This window comes from Aulostomus chinensis, chromosome 14, assembly GCF_037954235.1.
Source record: "Aulostomus chinensis isolate RoL2024-O1b breed Wild chromosome 14, RoL_Achi_v1.0, whole genome shotgun sequence".
In the NCBI taxonomy this organism is placed as follows: domain Eukaryota; kingdom Metazoa; phylum Chordata; class Actinopteri; order Syngnathiformes; family Aulostomidae; genus Aulostomus; species Aulostomus chinensis.
Genome location: NC_141333.1, coordinates 5,198,453 through 5,219,489, shown reverse-complemented (window position 1 = coordinate 5,219,489; position 21,037 = coordinate 5,198,453). Strand labels below are relative to the sequence as shown.

Here is a 21,037-nt window from a genome sequence, read left to right as displayed (position 1 = left end):
TGACTGGGTCTCCCGCCATGTTTCTACATGACTGGCGCATTGACGAATTCAAACCCAGCTGCAGCTGAAAGAATGACACTGACGCTGAAATGAATATGCTATCCATGTGATTTATTAAATGAGAGAAATTAAGAGTTACAGGTTCATCATTCTCACAGTTGGTCATTTGTAATCAGCTCCTTCCTGTTTTGGCTGCAGAAAATGTGTACAATGGATAAATGTTGCCTGAAGGATTATAATATGTTCCTCTGGAGTGAAACACACCACTCTCCACCTTTCCATGTTGTAGGACGGTCACCGAGTGCTGACTCTGCCCCTTTCATGTGAACACACACACACACACATACACAAATGCTGACTCTGTGTCATGGTACAGTCCCCAAAAAAAGGAGGGAAAACAGAAAATAACAGAAGAGGAAACAGACACCTGTGATTTCAAAATAAAACAGGAATTACCTTGGACAGAGAACAACATAAGAAAGCTGACAATTTGAAACAAACCACATGACTACAGATGAATTTCTTAAAATGAACTCACTGACAATCAGCAGTCAGAACAGGACTGTCACACTTCCCCGAATTTGAAGAACCCAAATTATACGTTGCCTAGTTTGCTCCTCTGATTAACTAATAATGTCAACAGCACTACCCTTGAGATCAAGTTACAACATTTGCTTAACTTTCACCAAAACAGAACAGAGAAATTTGTCCCAGTGAAAACATGAGATGAAGGAGTTCCATTAAAAGTGAGCCTAACAGAGCCAGCTTGAGGATACCCCACAAAACATCTTGAAAGTAATGACACCAAAAACCAACCACATTTGATATTGGAAACATTAGACTGGATCAGGAGGATCGCTGCAGGGAGTTTATCAGGCCGGTCCAACACCAAATTACAAAGACCCTAAAAATAAAAGAATGAAAAGAAAGCATGGTTATAAATGATGTTCCTGGTCCTGAAATACCACCTAGCATTTCTGTAGATGTGAAAATACATAGTGCTGATGAATCCGTTCCAAATCTGTGAGGGGACTGAATTACCATCATAAATGGTGCTCCTACTCTGCATCACGAGTGATGCTCATCACAGTGACATTCAACCCCACAAACACCTTGTTGTTCCATTGACCAGATTTAATCACTGCTCCTGAGTCACCATTCTGATGACTTACAGATGTCAGGCACCTCCACATCAACAAGGGCGTTTGAAGCACACCTCTTATATTATCCATATGCTACCAACAGTCATGTGCATCTGAATGAAAACAAAACTAAGACTCCTTTGGTTGGTCTCAAGGCTTTGATGCGCCACTTCAGCTCTTTCTGTCCCTGTTGGTTCAATTATGTTAGGAGACCTAAAAGCTTGGGTGCAGCTTTGAGATGGTTGACGTTCACTTCCAGAAGCACAAAGCAGATATTTCCTGATCTGCAAAGTCAATTTCAGAAGTAAAAGTCAGCAGTACATGAACAACTTTGGAATGCTACTGAAGCTGTTACCTCAGGACAATTGTTGGTCTGGGGAGTTCTTTTTCTAATTTTAAAATCCAAATTTCTTCTAGGCCTCACAAATTACACCATTTGTGTTGCTGAGTGGTAGTGACTGGAATACTGGGACCAAGAACCATTTGTTGGTTCATTTGAATTTAGTTGTCAAACAGGATCTCCAATATCATCAGATCAAGCTTGTCAAGGGGGCTGCAGGTGAAGTGGACCGACTGTGGAAGGTGTCCCATCCTTGGTCAATCAAACCTGTATATCTTCCCCTCCTATGCAGACCCAAGTATCACATTGTACTGACTGGTGCTGCAGGTTGGGTTTATTTACAACTGTTAATGTTATATGTTAATACTCTCATTGTACGGTTGGTGAAATCTGAAATGTGTATTTAAACCAGTACCTTCACAGACGACGCTGGCATCATGACTGTGTTCACAGTTGTTCCTCCCCAAGTCTTTATGCGGACAGTCAAATAGTGATGACTCGCCTCCTTGACACTTCACATTATCCAACCAGATTGGTCCACTGCCCTGCCCAAAGGATGCTCCACTTGGTGCGGCCACAGCTTTGCCACAACCCAGCTGTCGACAAACCACTTTGGCATCCCTCTTTGACCAGCCATCGTCACACACCGTTCCCCACCGGTCGCCTACGAAGACCTCCACTCGTCCATAACATCTGCTGTTGTCAGAGTTGACCAGCCTCACTGGAGGATTTGGTGTTGAAGTGCTGTCAGTGCCTGATAAAATGGAATAAAAAGTCAGTAAATACCAGTTTTACATTTTTGGAAATTATGGAAAAAGGCACTGTATGAATCTTCAAGGTTCCTGTGAGCCAGACAGTAAATCTAGGATTAAAAGAAGTCAGTGTTTTTCATGACTTGAGAACTTACAGGTGAGTAGAATAACTAAAATGATCTCGTCACAGCTCCTTGTGTCAGCTGTGAGGTCAAGTTGGGTTTTTCTCCCGTCTCCATGTTTTGTCTAGTCGTTTACTGTTTTATTTTGAAAAGTAACTGTCCTCTTGTTTCAGCTGACTTGCCCTTCCTCTTGTGGCTTGGTCTTATGGCGGAGTGCTTCCATCTGATCCCTGTTACCCTGTGTTTCTATGTTGTCAGTGTCTCCCTTTGTCTTGTGCCAGTGTTCCGTCTCCGTGGGCTCACCCCAGTACTTTGACCACAGCCTTGATCAGTGTTTTGTGTTTTCCTACCACCAAGGGAGAGATTTTGTTAATTTTTCAACTTTAGTCTAGTTTTTAATTAACATTTTTACAGCCTTTGTTTCCTGACTTTTTCGTAGCCTATTGCGTTTATTCCTCCATTTTAGAGGAGTGTTCTTTAATATATTTCTCATAGCCACGCCTCTTCCCCTACAGAAGAGGGGTGATCTTGTAAGACAGGTTCGGAGCCTGTTTTCTGTTCCTAAAACTTGGAGTCACCTGGAAACCTTCAATAAAGACTTCATTGACACACCTGAACCCTGCGCCTGTGTCCAAGCCTGGTGGTGACACCTTGTCTGACCTTTAACATTTGAGTGTTGGACTCTATTGTAATTTGGTTTCTATCTTTCTGTTTTTCCTGATCCTCTGATATCTCTAAAGGAGTTTGTCATTACTGAACCCACTGCTACATTCTCATCATTAGCAGCCATCTTCGTTGACCTGTCAGCAGGAGTCTCTGTTTTGGTCCACCAACAAGCACCCGATTCGCGAAACATTCACTTGTAAAACCTACGAATTGACATCACTCGCAAACGCCTGCAAACAGGTGGGCTAAGGGTGCACACTGAGGATTGTCTCTCAAATGAGCACGATAGCAAACACTGACCCAGCACATTTGCTTCGATGAATATTGTTGTGCCAACTCAACCAGACCAAGAGATTAATTCAGAGTTGTGACAATTAGTGCAGCTGAAGAAGGCTTTCAGCCTGTGAGGCCTAACACCCCTTTACAAAGCCTGAATTCAAGTGACCACATGTTCTTGAACAAAGGGTCATAAAAAAGGTGTGATGACTCTGGCCACTGGCCCCCCTCTGAGAACCTGGCCACTGACCACATCCAAGAACCTGTCTAAATGCTATTGGCTGAGAGCCAGTATCATCCCACAGGAAGTGACATCATCAACCTCCACATAAAACTTCAGCGTGACGAAGATTCTTTCTCTCAGTGATTTTCTTCTCTCTTGAGTGGTTTGCAACGTCTTCAGAAGATTCAACCCTCCGGTTCTCCACTTCGGAACACGAGTGCAGTGCAGCAACGACAGAGCCTCCACAAGGACACCTCTCTCCCTCCTGTCCACTCGTCCAGAGAAGCCACTGTCGAGCCACGCAACCCGCGTGAACTGGTCCCTGGTGAAAGAAAGCTTATCCCAGCTTCTTCACCTTTCCACCGGTAACTCCAGCAGACCCTGCAGGCTGCCCCGCGGCCGCTCTGCTGCCATCCGAGTCAAGCCGAACCGCGCTCCGGTCAAGTAAGGATTTCCTTAACTAGGCATTTTCTGGGCAGAGAAATAGCTTAGTGTGTTGTATAATGTCTATGAATGCTCTGTTTATGTGACGGAAGTCCTGTAATTAGCAGAAATTACATAGAATTATACGTTATTTATTGACGTTAGTTATTAATAACCGTGACATCTCAAGAAGGTGTTACCGGTTATTAATACTGCACAAGTGTGGTAACACACACATTTTTGGGTTTTCCTTTGTCCTTTCTCTCTCTCTCTCTTGCTCTCTCTGTCTCTCTCTCTCGCTAAGCGCTCCGCTTAGATATTAACATTCCATAAGTTCTACCTCCACGGTGCTAACTTGCGGCTAGCTAGCGTCAGCTAACTAGCCTAGTTGTTAACCCTGCTGCGACGCTAACTGGTTGCTAGGCAACCAGACTCCCCCTCCCCTTCTTCACTCCCTCCCTCACACCTTTACACACACATATTATCACTTGTGTCTTTTAGTTAGATAACCGTTATACCAACGTGTTTCTGATTGATTGATGCACTGTGTTAATAAATATATTTTTATTATAAGAGAGAAGTCGTAGTGTCTTTTGTGTACGAATTTGTGGTCACGTGTCTAAGCTATAGCCAGTGCTTGGATCTCATCCTCCAACATCAGAGCTGTCCCTACGTAGTTAATGTTACAGAATATTGACTGTTTAGTAGATAAACTCTGTTCAAGACTGATAACTGTAACAAGTTTGGTTGTCTTATAGTTTCCCTGAAGGTGGTGCCCCGAATTATTAATATATATTATTAGTTATATTCATAATTATCAATTATCATTATTTTTGACCAATTCGCTCTTCAGTGCACAACAATATGCAGCATGGGGGTTTTTACCTCAGGATGCAAAATACTGGAGGCAAAAAATGCAAGGCACAAGCTATGTGATTTACCAAAGGCCTGTACTGAACGCCTTTGGAGGAGGGTGTTAAATCACCCAACACAGCACACAGACGGCTGCTGTCATTGGGTGGTGAGGGGGAGACACTAGTGAAATGGAAGGATGAAGCGAGAACACCTTCTTTACACTTATGTCAACAGTTTTTGGTGTGACAGACAAAATAACAGAAACAATCAGCCTTCTGAGTTCAACTGCAAGCACACGTTCTCTGGACGACTCCACACAGAAAGACCCCCTGCTGCAGCCGGGGACCCAAACCACAACCTTCTTGCTGGGGGGCCACAGTGTGAGGCGACCGTGCCGCCAGCAAAATTAAATCAACATTTGTCTTCCAATGAAGATTCTCAGTCTCCCAGGTCCTGGTATCTCATGTGCTGTGCCAACTGAACTGTTTCAGGTTTCTTGAGGACGTTTCACCTCTCAACCAAGAGGTTTCTTCAGTTCTAAGACACTAGTGGTGACTAGTTGTGGGTCATTGATTCACCAGGCTGATGGGGGGGGGGGGGGGCAAGTTTGAATGAATTTTGAGTTTCCTATGAATGGTGCTCAGGAAAAGGACCAGACACTTTTCTTGTCTGTATTGAAGTAATGATGGCATACCGCAGTAAGTCAGTTTGCAAACTAGAGGTCTTACCCAGTGACATTTTTCATTTGTTTTTAGACCGAGGAGAACAATGAAATTAGACCAGATCTGCAGAGACAGGGAACAGTGGCATAAGATCAGTTCTGGGAGGAGGGGGAGCAAGAAGGAGTAGGAGAGCAGCTGCTGCTGCAGCATCACAAGTAGACCAGGAACAAAGAGTGCAGCCTGATTAAGGCCAGTTCCATGAGATTCATCCATTGTTTTTAAGCTGGCTATCAACTAAGTACTGAGTAGCTTACAACAGCAGCTCCCTCCAACCCGCCGGACTCCTTCATCCTGCCAGCTGTGGCATACCAGAGGCTAAAGTGAGTCAATATTGGCATCTAGTGGCAGAAGCTGTTTTACAAAAAAGAATGAACGGTACCTGAGTGTTCCTCAGTCTATGGACCCTACTTAAGTGATCTAAAAGCTGGCACCCGGTGAAGCGTCAGCGTCATCATAGTTTTGAGCCAGCTAAAATGATGTTTTAGTGTCAAGACCAACCAACAAATGAACTTGCACTCCGACTGTGCCAACAGGTGCTTAAGTATGTTAAAAAGGTGTAGTGTGGTGCAACCATGCTGCACTGCCATTTTAGAATACCAGAATAAATTCGCACCATAGAACAAGAAGATGTGGGTCTTTGGTCAATCGTGTTATGGTTCAAGTGCTATTTAAAGGGCGCATCAATCAGATGAGCAGATGTGCAACATAGGAATGCAGTTCTATTGATGCCAGACAAAGTTGAAACAGCGGCCGCCACTTCCTCCCAGGCCTGCTGCACCTCAGATGGCTTCAGTGGATTCCTGCTGCTCCTGTTTCTAAACATGACCTGAATGCCCGCCTTCATCTGGCACACAAGGAGGTCACTTTCTCCAGATAAGAAGTGCTTACTCACTCATCTCCTCCTTTGCACTCAAACTAGCTCCTTCTCCTCCCACCCACAAAGCTGGTAAAGTCCTTGACTTGGTGCTGACTCGTAACTGCTCCATAACAGATGTGACAGTTACCCCACTCCACCTGTCTGACCATTTCTTGGTCAAATTTGCGGCTTCCTTCCCGCAATTGCAGACACCCACACAAACGGTTTCCTTCCACAGAAACCTGAAATCCCTCACAGCAGCACAGCTGTCTGATGAGGTGAACTCCGTTATGCCTGACCACTCGCACTTCTCCTCACTTTCGGTTCATGAGGTGACAGAAACACTCTGTTCCTCTCTGGCATCCTCTCCGGACAAACTCTGCCCCCTGGTGTCCAAACCGGCCAAGAAAAAACAACCAAGTCCATGGCTCTCTGAAGTTCTGAGAGAACAAAGAGCTGGACTCAGGGCAGCAGAAAGAAAGTGGCGTAAATCCCATGAACCCACTGACTTGTCCTTATACAAACAGAAACTTGCTTCCTTCACCTCATGCTTACAGTCCGCTAAGAAAGCCTTCTATCAGAACAAGATCTGTGCCACTTCTGATTCCAGAAAACTGTTTATGGTGTTTAACTCCTTGCTTTCTCCTCCAGTTGCTCAGCCTTCCACTGCGCTGACTTCAGACATGTTTGCCTCCTTTTTTACTGAAAAGGTTGCTGCAATCAGCAACCAGTTCTCTGAGCCTGACCAGTCCAGTCAGCACCAACCTGCCACTGCTGCTTCACTCTTCTCCTTTGCTCCCCTGAGCGAAGATGAAGTCTCCAGACTTCTCCTGAGCTCAAAACCTACTACTTGTCCTCTCGATCCAACACCCACCAGCATCCTGCAGACCATTTTGCCCACTATCAAACCTACAGTCACACACATTGTCAATTCCTCCCTGGAAACTGGCATTTTTCCTGCTACTTTTAAGCAGGCCCGTGTCACCCCACTGCTCAAAAAGCCGAATCTCAACCCCGCCAAGGTTGAAAACTACAGGCCAGTATCACTTTTGCCATTCCTGTCAAAAATACTGGAGCGCTCAGTATTCAACCAGGTCTCTGAACATCTGCGGAACAACGACCTACTTGATTCTTTTCAGTCAGGCTTCAGGTGTGACCACTCCACTGAGACTGCACTCCTGTCAGTCACTGAGTCACTGAGACGAGCTCGAGCTGCTGGTCAGTGCTCTGTCCTACTTCTGCTGGACCTGTCTGCTGCCTTCGACACGGTGAACCATCACATTCTCCTCTCCACACTCTCTGAGCTCGGAATATCTGGTTCTGCCTTGTTGTGGTTCAAGTCCTACCTCACAGGCAGATCCTTCAGAGTGTCATGGCAAGAAAGGTGTCTAGGTCACATGGCCTATCAACTGGGGTTCCTCAGGGGTCAGTGCTTGGTCCCCTTCTCTTCTCTCTGTACACCACCTCACTTGGTGCAGTGATTGACTCCCATGGCTTTTCCTACCACTGCTATGCTGACGACACTCAGCTCTTCCTCTGTTTTCCACCTGATGACACAACGGTCTCAGATCGTATATCAGCGTGTCTGGCTGATATCTCCACATGGATGAAGGAATGCCACCTTCAACTGAATCTCTCTAAGACTGAACTAATGGTCTTTCCAGCTTGTCCATCTGTTCAGCCTCACGTCAGTGTCCAAATTGACTCGAGCCTACTTGTGCCCACAAACTCAGCCAGAAACCTGGGTGTCATGATTGATGACCAGCTGACCTTTAAGGTTCATGTGGCCTCAGTTTCTCGGTCTTGCCGTTATGCCCTCTACAACATCAGGAAGATCAGGCCCTTCCTGACCCAACAGACCACACAGCTTCTGGTTCAGGCTCTTGTCATCTCACGCATTGACTACTGCAACTCTCTTCTGGCAGGCCTCCCTGCATGCTCATTCAAGCCACTGCAGATGATCCAGAATGCAGCAGCACGTCTGGTCTTCAACCAGCCAAAAAGGGCACATGTCACCCCGCTGCTGGTTTCTCTTCACTGGCTTCCAGTGACAGCCAGGATCAAATTCAAGGCACTTCTCTTGGCTTACAAAACAATCACAAGAACGGCTCCAGCCTACCTGGAATCCCTGATCCAGGTCTACTCTCCTTCTCGCCCACTACGCTCTGCTTGCGAAAGACGCCTGGTGCTTCCAGCCCAGCGCTGCTCCAAATCCCTAGCCAGACTCTTCACTTCTGTTGTTCCAAAATGGTGGAACGAACTACCCAACTCTGTGCGTTCTGCTGACTCCCTATCTACATTTAAGAGACAATTGAAGACTCATTTGTTCAGAGAGCACCTAGGCACTTAACCTGACTCTTCTCCTCTGTGGGGTAGAATAAGTCAGAGGGTCCAGGACCCAGCACTTACTGATTATGTAGCACTAACTGTGTTGTGTGATGTTGTATGTCTGTTATATATTAAACAAAAAAAAAAAAAAAAAAAAGGGAGGGGGGGCGACACTTCTTCTGCCACTAGATGGCAGTACCTGTGACCAAATCACAACTGAAGCACTTTTGCGTTTCTTATGGACTTTTCCTGAATTAGGTCTAAATTCTTGCTTGTGTTGTACGTCGCTTTGGACAAAAGCGTCTGCTAAATGAAATTGTAGAATTGTAGCTAATCCTCCTGAGCTGAAATGGGTGCGTCTCTCATATGGCAACATGTAAAATCCTGGCATACCCTGGGCTTTAAAGGCTACGATACGAGGCACTCTGGTTGGTTTGAGTGATGTCATTCCTGATCCACACCGAAGAATAATTAGGTCCCGCCCTGCCTCTTTGCACCATGGTTTGTGCACTGATTACATGCCCTCTGAATATAAAAAAAAATGAAGCTGAACACAGCACAAACAAAAAGCGAACCACTTGGAGCCCACTGGGACCAAGAACCATCTGTTGGTTCATTTGAATTTAGTTGTCAAACAGGATCTCCAATATCATCAGATCAAGCTCACGTGTATTTAAACCAGTACCTTCACAGACGACGCTGGCATCATGACTGTGTCCACAGTTGTTCCTCCCAAAGTCTTTATGTTGACAGTCAAATAGTGATGGCTCCTCTCCGTCACAATTCACATCATCTAACCAGATTGGTCCACTGCCCTCCCCAAAGGATGCTTCACGTGGTGCGGCCACAGCTTTGCCACAACCCAGCTGTTGACAAACCACTTCGGCATCCTCCAGTCTCCAGTGGTCGTCACACACCGTCCCCCACTGGTTTTTGTGAAAGACTTCCACTCGTCCAAAACATTTGCTGTTGTCAGAGTTGACCAGCCTCACTGGAGAAAATGAAAAAAGGATCATAATTAAAGCTGCAATCAGCATTGTTAGGGCCTGAGCCCCTGGCCGCTTCCTTGACACTGGCCTGAATCCAAGGGTGTCTTGGTCAAATCCCTGGGCCTTGTATTTTAGGAGTTAGAAGCCTGAGTCTGATCAGACAGTGAGAGCAGAGCTGAGAGCTGGCCCTTTAAGAACCGCTCCCCCACTGCTCTGTCTTTGAGCTGTGCTAGAGTGGAGAGAGAGGAGGAGCACCAGAATTGTAGTGTGGAAAAGTGGAATAAGTCGGCATACGTTGGTCAAAAGTGACACATAATACCATATTTTTGTAGGGTTTTTTGTCAGGAATGCAGTGGTGTGTTTGTTAAAGCTGTGGGATGGATGGTGTAGACGTGAGAAGCATTTGTTTGACAGTATGTACCCTGAGAGGACATGGTCTCCCATAGACTTCCATTGTAAGGTGAAACGTGTCTCCCCACTTTGAGGGCTTATAAAATCCAAACTGAGTAATTCATATAAAATTCTTTAGCAACTTTTAATAAGCACAGTTGGGAGAGTAATGTGTGAAAGTTTGGAAGTGATGCTATTAACGGCCTAGGAGGAGATAGATTTTGTTCGGGGAGTAAAAAAAGTCCTTTTTTGGACAGTTTTGTCCAATTTGTGGACATTCTGTTGTAGATAGGTGAGAGGTCAGAGTGTACGAATTGTTCGTCTTGATGAGACGAGTCCAACGATGTTGGTCCCATGTCTGCAGGACATTCCGACAGGACGTGGCGTGGTTTTTGTGTATCTAGGTAGCGCTATTGAGTAGAGCGCTTCTTATTTTTTATTTATCGAATTTTTCGCCGCACCCAATGTGTGTATCAAATTTGATGAGTTGTTGAGCATGTTTAGGGGGTCAAATTAACTTTTGAAGTGGCGAGTGTGTCGAGCAAACATAATAGGGTCTTCTTCGCCTGAGGAACCTTCAGGCTGAGGCCCTAAAAAAAACAACAACAAATACAGCCTCAGCCCCCTCCCCTCCTGTCCCCCCCGGACCCCCTTTTTTTATTTTTAGAGGCCTGCGATGCTCCTAAGTGTGTTTTTAGTGTTTGTAGTGCTGACTTCGTGTTTCTCTGACTTCGAAACATAATAGGGTCTTCTCCTGAAGTACCTTCAGGCTCAGGCCCTAATTAGGGCCAGTGGATGTCTTGTGATCACAAATATATTTTTTCTAATATATTACTTTTTCATTACTTTAGAATACAAAAAAAAATACCAGGCACACACTTTGAGGTTGAGGCTGATGGCGACCGACCGCTTACATCAGCAAAACTATTGTTTACAAACTCTCAAATACATCTTCTGGGATAATCCATGTAAAATCCACTGGATATTTGTGAATGGATGTGGTCCAGATTGCTTATGAAAATGTGGGGAATGATTCAGTCCAGTTTACGCTCTCGTCCAAGTTTCCTAATATTCATCGGCTGAACTGTGATGGATTAGTGGACTGTAGGGATTGTTAGAAACAATGTAATGCATTTTTACCTGCACTCGATGAGCTACACTCCATATCGACCAGTGAGTCAAGGTAACCCTGGCCCAGCCATGTCTGGTAGGTCTTTCTGTCACCAACGGCCACCAGACGAACGGTGGAGTCTTTGAAGATGAGATCTGTGCCCTTGTAAGCCTGTGAATCGAACATCCTGAAACCTGAGCCCGTGTCGCTGCCAAAGTAATTCTACAGAGAAACAACGGGAGAGATGTGGAGGAAGACCCAAGGTGAACAACGGCTCAGGCTGATTAAAGCAACAAAATGTAGCTGTTGCAACAGCTGCCTCAGGTGGTCGCTACACGACGCAAGAACCCATAATCCAATTCACAATATTTTACCCTCTATTGTATCTTTATAATGATGTTTCCCCCGCCTGTATTTTCAGCCGCTTGTATCAGTTGTGACCCATATTTCGTGACCTTAGCTGAGAATCGGATTGATTGACTGACTGTTGGATCGAGATTTCGTCGCAAAGATGCTGTAAAAGAAACACAAAATTGCTCCCAGTTCTTTGATTCATAGTCGCCTCACTCCAGAGCAGGAACCTCTTGAAATCCCACAACTTTTGGGAAATGCAGTGCTACGTGACTTTTAAGTGGTAACAACTCGCACTGAGGGACCGATTTGAACTAAAACATTCATGCTTAGCACCTGTGCATGGTCCAGAAGTCCATAAACCGCATGGATGTTGGTGTCTGGCCGCACCATTACAGCATGGGAGGGGACTCTAGCCAGATTGCAGTATTTGTACTGCTTGACCTCAGCCTTGGTGCCCTGGGAACAGAGCAGCTGGAAATCTGTGGACAGCAGATCATTTGTCCATGATTCTGCTGAGTTACCTGAAGAAAGACAAAACGAAATGGTTAAGTGCACCAGGAGAGCTCTGTGATCGGGAGCTTTTTATACTGCAGTTACTTTCTTTACCATCTGTGTTTTGGAAGACAGTAGAGTGCTTGACAAAGGCCACATCTCCCTCTCCCCGGGCCAGACACCTGAACAGACCGACAGACAGTTAGAGGCAAAAGGTGCAACATGTCACTCTAGAGAATTATGGATGTTTCCAGCTACAGTTTTTAGTACCTGAAAGCACCGTCATATCCGTCAAACAGGTCTTTTCCCTTCTCACATTTGTTCTGCCCTGAGATGTCTCCCATACACAGAGCACACAGGTTGCTGGGTAAACCTGGTTGGTTGGCACCTGGTACGCAGCTCTGCTTGAAGAAGCCTCCCACCGCTAAGCACCATGGGGGACAGGACAGAGTTGGTCAGGAAAAATCAGTAGAAGAGCTTGCTCATGTTGGACGGAAAGGTCAAGTTACTCATCATGATGTATAATATCATCTGTGGCTCTGGATGCACTTTGTCTAGTTTGATGACAGCAGGGTGATCTCAACATGTGTTAAATACCGAAGGGGTGACACTTTTAGAAACTTCATCTTTTTCTCTCTCTCTCTCTCTCTAAATCACCAAAGTCACAGGTAAAAAAAAACCTGTTCATACTCTCCACAGAGAAGAAGACTGTCAGTCAAATCGTTGGAACCATCTGAGGTCGACTAACCACGAGCAAGCAGGTAGGGAACCAATCGAATCTGCTCCTGTAGAAGCCTTAAGTGTGTAGGAAATCAGCCCTGTTTTTAGGTAATTTTCAATTTCACAAAGAATTACTGGATTACCCACAATCCCACAGCGTACCAGCCACACGTCTGAACACGAGCCGAACTTGGCTGCAGAAATATTCAACATTTTCAAATGAGAAATGTTGATTGATATTTGGTTATTATATGTTTTCTGGCATCAGTTATAAGTTAGCTAGCAAAAAAAACAAGAAACTTCATTCCCTTAAACAGTGAGGTGTTGTAAGTATTATTTTCAATGCCTTATTGGATGAGTAGTTCCTTTACTCCTAAAATAATTACATACGTAGCCTTGTACTTTTGCCTTTTTTCCTTTCTCCTGTTATCTTTTTGTGCTGAATGGAATGTTTAATGGTCATGACTCATCTGCTCGCTGCCCATCTTGGTTCCTGCAGTAAATTACTGTATATGAATACATTTGCTGACATCTCAAAGAAGGAGTTGAATGATAAATGTACTTCTGAAGCCAGAGCTGAAGGTGGGCCGTCCCTGTTGGTCACTATGTGGGGTTAAACTGGAATTTCTGCACTGAAGGAACTCCAGCTCACACCAACCTTGGGGTATCTGACACTGTTCAGGGGTAATCAGGCCTTTCTCTATCAGCGTTGCTACGGGAATATTCCATCCAGCTGTGCGACCCAATCCGGTGTGACAGGAGCTGCGGCCTCGTAGGTCATCAAGGTTTTGGATGTCCAGGCTACTCTTTTTCACCACCGCGACTGCATAGTACTTGGAACCATCACGATCCTCTGGAAGAACGAAACAATGTCGGTGTCTGTGTCGTCCTTTCACTAGTTGTGTTCCAGTGTGTCCCTCTTTGTTTTACCTGTATAGCTCTCTCCAGTGGCGGGGACCAAGCCGTAGTCTTTGCCTGCTGTGAAGATATAGCCTCCATCTAGAGTGATGGCATCCGCCTGGTTGTTCTGCAAAATTTGATCCATTGATATAGAATATAAAAAAAGAAAAGTGCAGGTGTCATAAAAAAACAACAACACTGAGATCAAGCACATTCAGTACATTGTTTCATTCTCAAATCAAAGTGTTTGTAGAGGATTAAAAAGACATTTTTCCTTTAATCTTATTAGGATATGTATTAACTCTGTGTAAGAAAGCTTTTAATGTAACCTTGATTTTCTTCATGCAGTCAACCACAGAGTCCCCAGAGACACATTTGATGAGCGGAGTCAGACCCTTCATTTGGAATGCATTGCCCATGTCAGCACACTTCTGCTGCTCACCGCTGGAAACCACACACCATCTCAGGTCATCACCTATTTAGACAGACAGACAGACAGATAGATGGATGGATGGATGGATAGATAGATGGATGGATGGATGGATAGATAGATAGATAGATAGAAGGATGGATGGATTACCTGGAGGTTTACAGTCCATGGCACTGACGGCACTATAATACAAGTGGCCCATCCATTCCTTGGGGTCATTTGAATCCACTCTCTGAAACATGGTGGACATCTCAGAGAAGAGCACCGTTCCTCCCCCGTAAGATGCAGAGGAGAACATTTCAAAACCGGACTTCTCCTGTGGACAGGAAGTTAACATCACCATCTCACCAATCATGTCTCACATTGTTGAGTGTTCAGTGATTAAAAGATCCACCTGATTGTTCAATATTGTCAAGGATGGCAACCAATATGCCCTCTTGAATAGAGGCATGCAAAGTGAACTTTAATGATGCACTATTGGTTCAGAAGAAGAGGTTTTGTTCACGGGGACGTACCATTCCCTCTATCAGCATGTTGTAAACCACCGAGGGAGTGATGTCATTGCGGACCACAATGCCTCGAAATGGGACACGGACCAGATGGCATCTCCTCCAGTCCGTGACTGGAGCTCTGGTACCATCACGACACAACAGCTCGTACTGTGTTGGGTCAACTGTTGGAAGCCAGCCGGAGCCCAGACATGGTGGAGAGCAAACAAACATTCTGACCCAACAGGTTCCTCACTGACTGATGTCAACTTATGTCTGACTGTCCAGCTTTTTACCTCCAGGGGTTTCCAAGACTGTGGTGTGTTTGATGAAGGCCACCTCCCCTGCATCTTCAACCAGACACCTACAAACACACACACACACACAAGAATAACAATAATAAAACAAAAACACACAAGCGTTGAAAACCTCACAGTAGTCAGAAAGTTCCTCAATACATTAGGAACCTTCACTGTAATCAGCAAAGGCGTTTTTGTGTAATCCTGCTCGCATCAAAAGATGTAAAAACATACAATTTGCCTGTATCAAAAAACGACAGTTATGATTGACGTGGAAATCATGTAGCAATCATAGCTCATGATTTCCACTTTCTTAAAACTTTTGTTCAGATTTTTACATTTCTCTCACTTTTTGAAAAACAAAAAAAAAGTGAAGTAGAAAATAACTTTACTCCATTCTTAAAGTAAATGTCTCATGTATGTCCCATGAACTCTGAAACTCATATCAGAGTTTGAGAGTTTTGCTCAAGTCTCTCCTCATCTTTGCTCATCATTTATCATGAAATTATGATAGGCAAACATAGGGTTGAGTGTGCGTTACCTGAAAGCTCCTTCGTAGCTGTAGTACTGCTCCTGGTTGCTCTTCTCACAGACGTGGTTTCCCATCCTGTCTCCTACACACAACTGACACAGAGATGCAGGGTCACCAGGCTCAGTTGCTCCGGGGACACAGCTACCACTGAAGAAGTTTCCCACAGCTGATCACACACACACACACACAACACACACACACACACACACACACACACACAAATATGTATGTTTTTGGATTAAAATGTGAATGACACACATCACTCTCAGATAAGCGCTATCACCACGGTATAAATGGAGATAAGTACATTATGTGTTTCTTACCCTTTGAGATTTCACAGCCCATCACAGACATGTAGCCCTGATCGATGAAGTATCCGATGGGCATATTCCAGCCTGCTCTCCGGCCTTTACCGGTGTGGCAGCTCCTTTTCCCTTCCAGGTTGTTGATGTTGATGCCAGTATTGGACTTTTTCACCACAGCAACAGCAAAGTAGGAGGCACCAGTAACTACGGCAACGGTCACAGCACAAGGGTTAACGGCACATGCCACTGGTACAGGTACAAGTGCCATAACACTGTATATAACTCTGGAAACAGTGAGGTCAAAGTTCAGTACAGAGATTATAATCTGGGTCACACAATTTATACAGAGCTCTATTGGGGTTATTTAAAGTGATTAAAGATGAGAAAACATGATAAAGCAGTGCTAATAGACAAATATCATAAATATTTATCAATCATCATCCCAAACAATATAAAGTTACAGTGATAAATATTCTTGAGTTGAGGAACTCCAACATTCTGTTACTTAAAGGTTGACCAGCATGTCAGTCATATCATGACGTTTAGATGTAATACAAGTTAAATAATACTTCTTGTCTGATTCATAATCTGATACAAACGGCTTCTTTTACCATCATCATTTGTCCCTCTGCTTCTTGATGGACTTTTCCTTGTTAGTAAGGACATTCAAATTTCCTTCTTTTGACGCGACATTGAAACACACACACAGGACGAAACTGGTTCAAGATAGCAGAATACATGGAAGGAATTTTTTTTGGCCCACATCGTTCTCAGGTTAGTTCTCCTCCGGCCCACTTGTGGACATGGATGGTTTCACCTTAACTGGCTCACATGTTACCCAAGTCAAGCAGCCAAGTGATGATACTGCAGCTGAAGAAATGCTGAGCTCATATAATGGTCTTACGGTCATCCTTTGATTCGCTGGCGGCCACCTTGAAGGAAGCAGTCTTCCCCTGTTCGTAGATATCACTGCTGAACATGGACAAGGCGTCTACTTGTTTTTTCTGCAGATATGGTATACAAAAAATGTAACATATATGACAGATCCATCATGACTCATTTATAAAATCTATAGATTTTAATATGAAGAAAGATCAGGTGAGCTTGCGCAAGTTTTAAGGAGAAAATTCTGGAGCAGGAGCATCTAGTTTCTCCTGAATGAGACTGAAACTTTTCAACCTTGCTGCACCAGACAGAGATTATCAGGATTATAATAGTTGTGTGTTTTCCCTCATTCTTCAACCGCTGGTGACTCAGAATTCCTGATCATGAACTTCCCAGTCCGTGTTGTCACAAACACACCTTGCCGGGAACTTTGAGCTTTCTTGTAAGGGAATCGCCATCAAAAGGTTTCGTCTTCGTCGTCCTCCGCTTTATCCGATGGGTCCGGGTAGCGGGGGCAGCAGTCTCAGCAAGGAAGGCAGACTGCCCTCTCCCCAGCCACTTCAACCAGCTCTTCTGGGAGGATCACAAGGCGTTCCCAGGCCAGCCGAGAGATATAATCCCTCCACCGTGTCCTGGGTCGGCCTCGAGGCCTCCTCCCAGTTGGACATGCCTGGAAAACCTCCAGAGGGAGGCGCCCAGGAGGCATCCTCACCAGATGCCCGAACCACCTCAACTGGCTCCTCTCGACATGGAGGAGCAGCGGTTCTACTCTGAGTCCTCCACCTGAGGTAAGACCTCCCCCCTGACCCGGAGTGGGCAAACTACCCTTTTCCGGCTGAGGACCATGGCCTCAGACTTGGAGGTGCTGATTCTCATCCCAGCCGCTTCACATTCGGCTGCAAACTGTCCCAGCAAGAGCTGGAGGTAGTGGCCCGATGGCGCTAAGAGGACTACGTCATCCGCAAACAGCAAAGACGACATCCTCCCGCCACTAAACTCAACCCCCTCCACCACCCAGCTGCGCCTAGAAATTCTGCTCCAATCTGACCTCTGGACCAGGGAGGCTAGACTCCCTGTCGGCTGGTTGCAGTGGTGACGGGGTGGTCAGCGGGGCCAGTCTGGAAGCTGACCCCCTGCAGGTCTGGCCCATTCCTCAGCCCCTCTCATTGCCTCTCTGTCCCATCACATCACATCTTATGTATCACTAGGCCTTGAGGGGCTGGACCCCCCAATTTTAATCACATCGTAGACATTTAGGGCTTGGGGGAGTGCAGGAGGATGTACTAGGAGACTCTGCCGTCTGCAACCGGCGGGGCTCCCATGCCCTGGGTGCCCCCGCCAATTTTAACCACATTCTAGTCATCCACATCATCACATCTACATTCCCATGCACAACACGCACCCTGCACCATGTTGGGATGGGGGGGCAGCTGGGGCAGGGAGTGGGTCCAGTGCTGCCTCCTTTGCTAACTGCACCATTGCGGGCCTGGGGGCCTGGCCGGGGCTCTTTGGGGGGGGGGGGGGGTGGTCCTCTTCCCGGCATGGTGGTTGGGCTGGGGTTGGTCACGGGCCCTGCTGCTGTACGGTGGATTGCTCGCTGGCGGTTTCACTAAGTCTGAGGTGCCCTGGACCGTATCAGCATCTATGGTGTTCTCAGCCCCTGTATGGAGGAAGATGAGAGTATGATTGTTTTGTCCGGGGGTGGCGGTCCTGGGCGTGCGTGCCTTCGGCTCACCCCGGCGGGTGGGCTGGACCTTTCCGGGGAGTGGGGGGTCCCGGCTGGCTGGCTGGTGGTGCCCAATAGCCTGAAACCCTCCTGCTCTGGGGGGAGGGGGAGAACAGGGGATGAGTAGAGGGGATGGGGATCGAGGGTTGGGGGGGGGGGATAGCTCTGTTCGGGGGCGGTGGGCCTGGTCGTTGTGGTGGGCTGTGGCTGCCCCGCCTGGGTGTGGGGTGTGGGTGGGTGTCGGCCTTGCCACTGGCGGACCCCTTGGGGGGCTCTGGTCGGGTCTCGGGCTGGGGGCCCCTGTGCCCCTGGGCTCTGCTCATGCTGTGGGGGGGGAGTGCCCGGCGGGACCGGGGTCATCTCTGCCCCATCTCTCTGTGGGTTGCTTCCGGGTGGGGGTTGCTGCTCCTATGCTTTCCTATGGGTCCTGGCATGGGTTGGGCCTGTGGCTGTTTCCTGGGGGAGGGGTGGCCTGGGGCTCCCCGTGTCCTGGGGATTTCGGGATGCTCTGGTGACCTGGTCCTGACCTACCTGCCATCCTGGACTGGGGTTGCGATGTCCTGGCCCCCCACATCAGCTACAGCCAGCTACGCACAGCATCCAAGATAAACCGTAGCACATACACATACACGTACACACGCGTATACACACATACACGCATGGAGCGCACAGCTGACCCATAAACACACACTCAGACATTATCTTAAAATTATATTAAACCAAATGGTAAGCCTGCACCGGGAATTCTGCAACCATTGTTTTTTTGTTTTTGTTTTTTTTTCTTTCTTTTTCTTTTGTTGTTGTTACTTTTTCTTTGTTTGTTTATTTGTTTGTTTTTTGTCTTTGTTTGTTTTCGTGTTTTTGTTGTTGTTGTTGTTGTTTTCTGCTATTGCTGTTGTTGTTTTTTTTGTCTCCCCTCTCCCCCTTGTCTTCCCTATCCTGTCCCTGTTCTCTCTTCCTGTCCACTCCTGAGCCTCAGTCCGGTAGCTTCATCAATGAACCAACACCATTCCTAATAAAGTTAAACATAAATGGCAATAGGAGGAGTTTATCAGACTCCTCCTATGCAGAATAAAACTGCTTCAGTACAACAAGGCACCAGGAACACTGATGCTGCTTGCCTCAGCTACTGAACAGGACAGGTTTAAAAAAAAAAAAAAAAAAAAATTCTGTCCATAAAAGTTATGAACAGAACCGGTGACAAAGGGCAGCCTTGGCGGAGTCCAACCCTCACTGGGAACAAGTCCGACTTACTACCGGCCACACGGACCAGACTCTCACTCCTCCGGTAGAATGACCGAATGGCCCTTTGTAAAAGGCCATCCACCTCGTAATCAAAAGGTTTACTGGAACTTTTTTTGGATCGTTTCCTTGTCAACTGATAATCCAGTTTAACGATGGGTTAACGATGCAACACAAGACATGATGCCTGTAATGATGATTTGCCAGTTCTCATTGTCAGTCTCTGACCTGAATCTTCTGAACGCAGTCCTCGACTGTCACCCCGCTGACACAGCTGAGCGACGGATGGATGGCGGCCAGGGCAAAGGCCTGTGACATGGCCTGGCATTTCTGCTGTTCTGCCTGTGAGATGGTGCACCATCTGATGCTGCTCTGGCCAAACACTGTAGGGGAGAGAGAGCAGGTTGGCTCTGTTTAAAATTTCCATTTAATAACCTGTTAAAACAGACATCAAAAGCCTTAAAAAAGAATGAAAATTTAAGATTAAGCAGAGAGGGAGGACATACTGAGACAATAAACTGAGATCAGTTGGAGAAACTATGGTTGAACTGCAGTATTTGCTTACTTTTTCTTAACATATGTATCTGTCGTGTAAATCTGCTCCAGGAAAAGAAAGATCCTCCTCATGTATTTCATGTTTGGGTTTCTCTTTCTTTTTATGTTTTCTTTTTCTTGTTTTGTCTCATCAAAAAAGAAAAGTGCAGCTCAAATAAAGAGTAAAATCCAAGTGTTGTGATCAGACGTGCTGCAGGCATTTTAGTCACACTGATATAATTAAATTCACGTGTCCACATTCTGAGATTCAAGGATAAGTTGTTTTCTTCGTTAAATTTAATTCGTATGATGTTTTCTTTGAGTCTTACCCGTGTGCAGTATGAGTAGCAGGGCTCCGACTGTCCTCAACATCATGGCCTTGTTCGTCCGTTCGTCTAAGTTCTTGTGTGAAGTTCAGAGGGGTTTTTATTTTCAGTGATTTACAACCATCCCTGCTCGAGTGTTGGGTTTAAGCCTGCCTCCCTGGTGTGACACCTCTCTTCTTGGCTGCAGACCAAAGCCTGAACAGAGAGGTATTTTACAAACAGGTTCTCACCTCTACTCTCCTCTGGTGCTTTTCCACTGATGGCCTAAAGGAAAGAAGCGATTCAGGCCAATGGAGTGACCACAGAATCTACATGGTGACTCAAGACCTGTGTTTACCTGCTTTTGTTACAGAGAGACTTCAATTATTCCCCATCGATGATAGTGTGGGATACACCTGGAATAAGTGGAAAATGTCAACAATCTGCCTTCTTTGTTTAAAAGTCTCAGATCTTTCCTTCAAATACACGAGCAGAGGATTCATCATGATTTAGGATGACGTGTCAACAGGTCAAAAACACACAACAAATAGGTTGCAGCTTTGTGATATTAAAGGATCAGTCCACACAAATGAGGTTCAGCTGCACGTCACAGGGAAAACAGCTGCACAA

At 45.9% G+C, this 21,037-nt stretch overlaps 1 protein-coding gene across 1 annotated transcript; it reads right to left on the bottom strand.

The window, feature by feature from the left end:
• Nucleotides 1-90: 90 nt before the first annotated feature.
• On the bottom strand, nucleotides 91-20,575 carry LOC147249516 (melanotransferrin-like). Its single transcript, XM_086224160.1, has 18 exons — nucleotides 20,432-20,575; nucleotides 19,797-19,951; nucleotides 16,620-16,719; nucleotides 15,734-15,919; nucleotides 15,420-15,576; nucleotides 14,876-14,943; nucleotides 14,607-14,764; nucleotides 14,242-14,407; nucleotides 13,991-14,136; nucleotides 13,692-13,788; nucleotides 13,420-13,614; nucleotides 12,312-12,465; nucleotides 12,156-12,223; nucleotides 11,883-12,070; nucleotides 11,225-11,417; nucleotides 9,391-9,696; nucleotides 1,898-2,236; nucleotides 91-904 (listed from the first exon to the last, which is right to left on the bottom strand). The coding sequence occupies exons 1-18, from the start codon at nucleotides 20,475-20,477 to the stop codon at nucleotides 894-896; spliced, it is 2,733 nt and encodes a 910-aa protein (XP_086080286.1). The 5' UTR covers nucleotides 20,478-20,575; the 3' UTR covers nucleotides 91-893.
• Nucleotides 20,576-21,037: the final 462 nt, after the last annotated feature.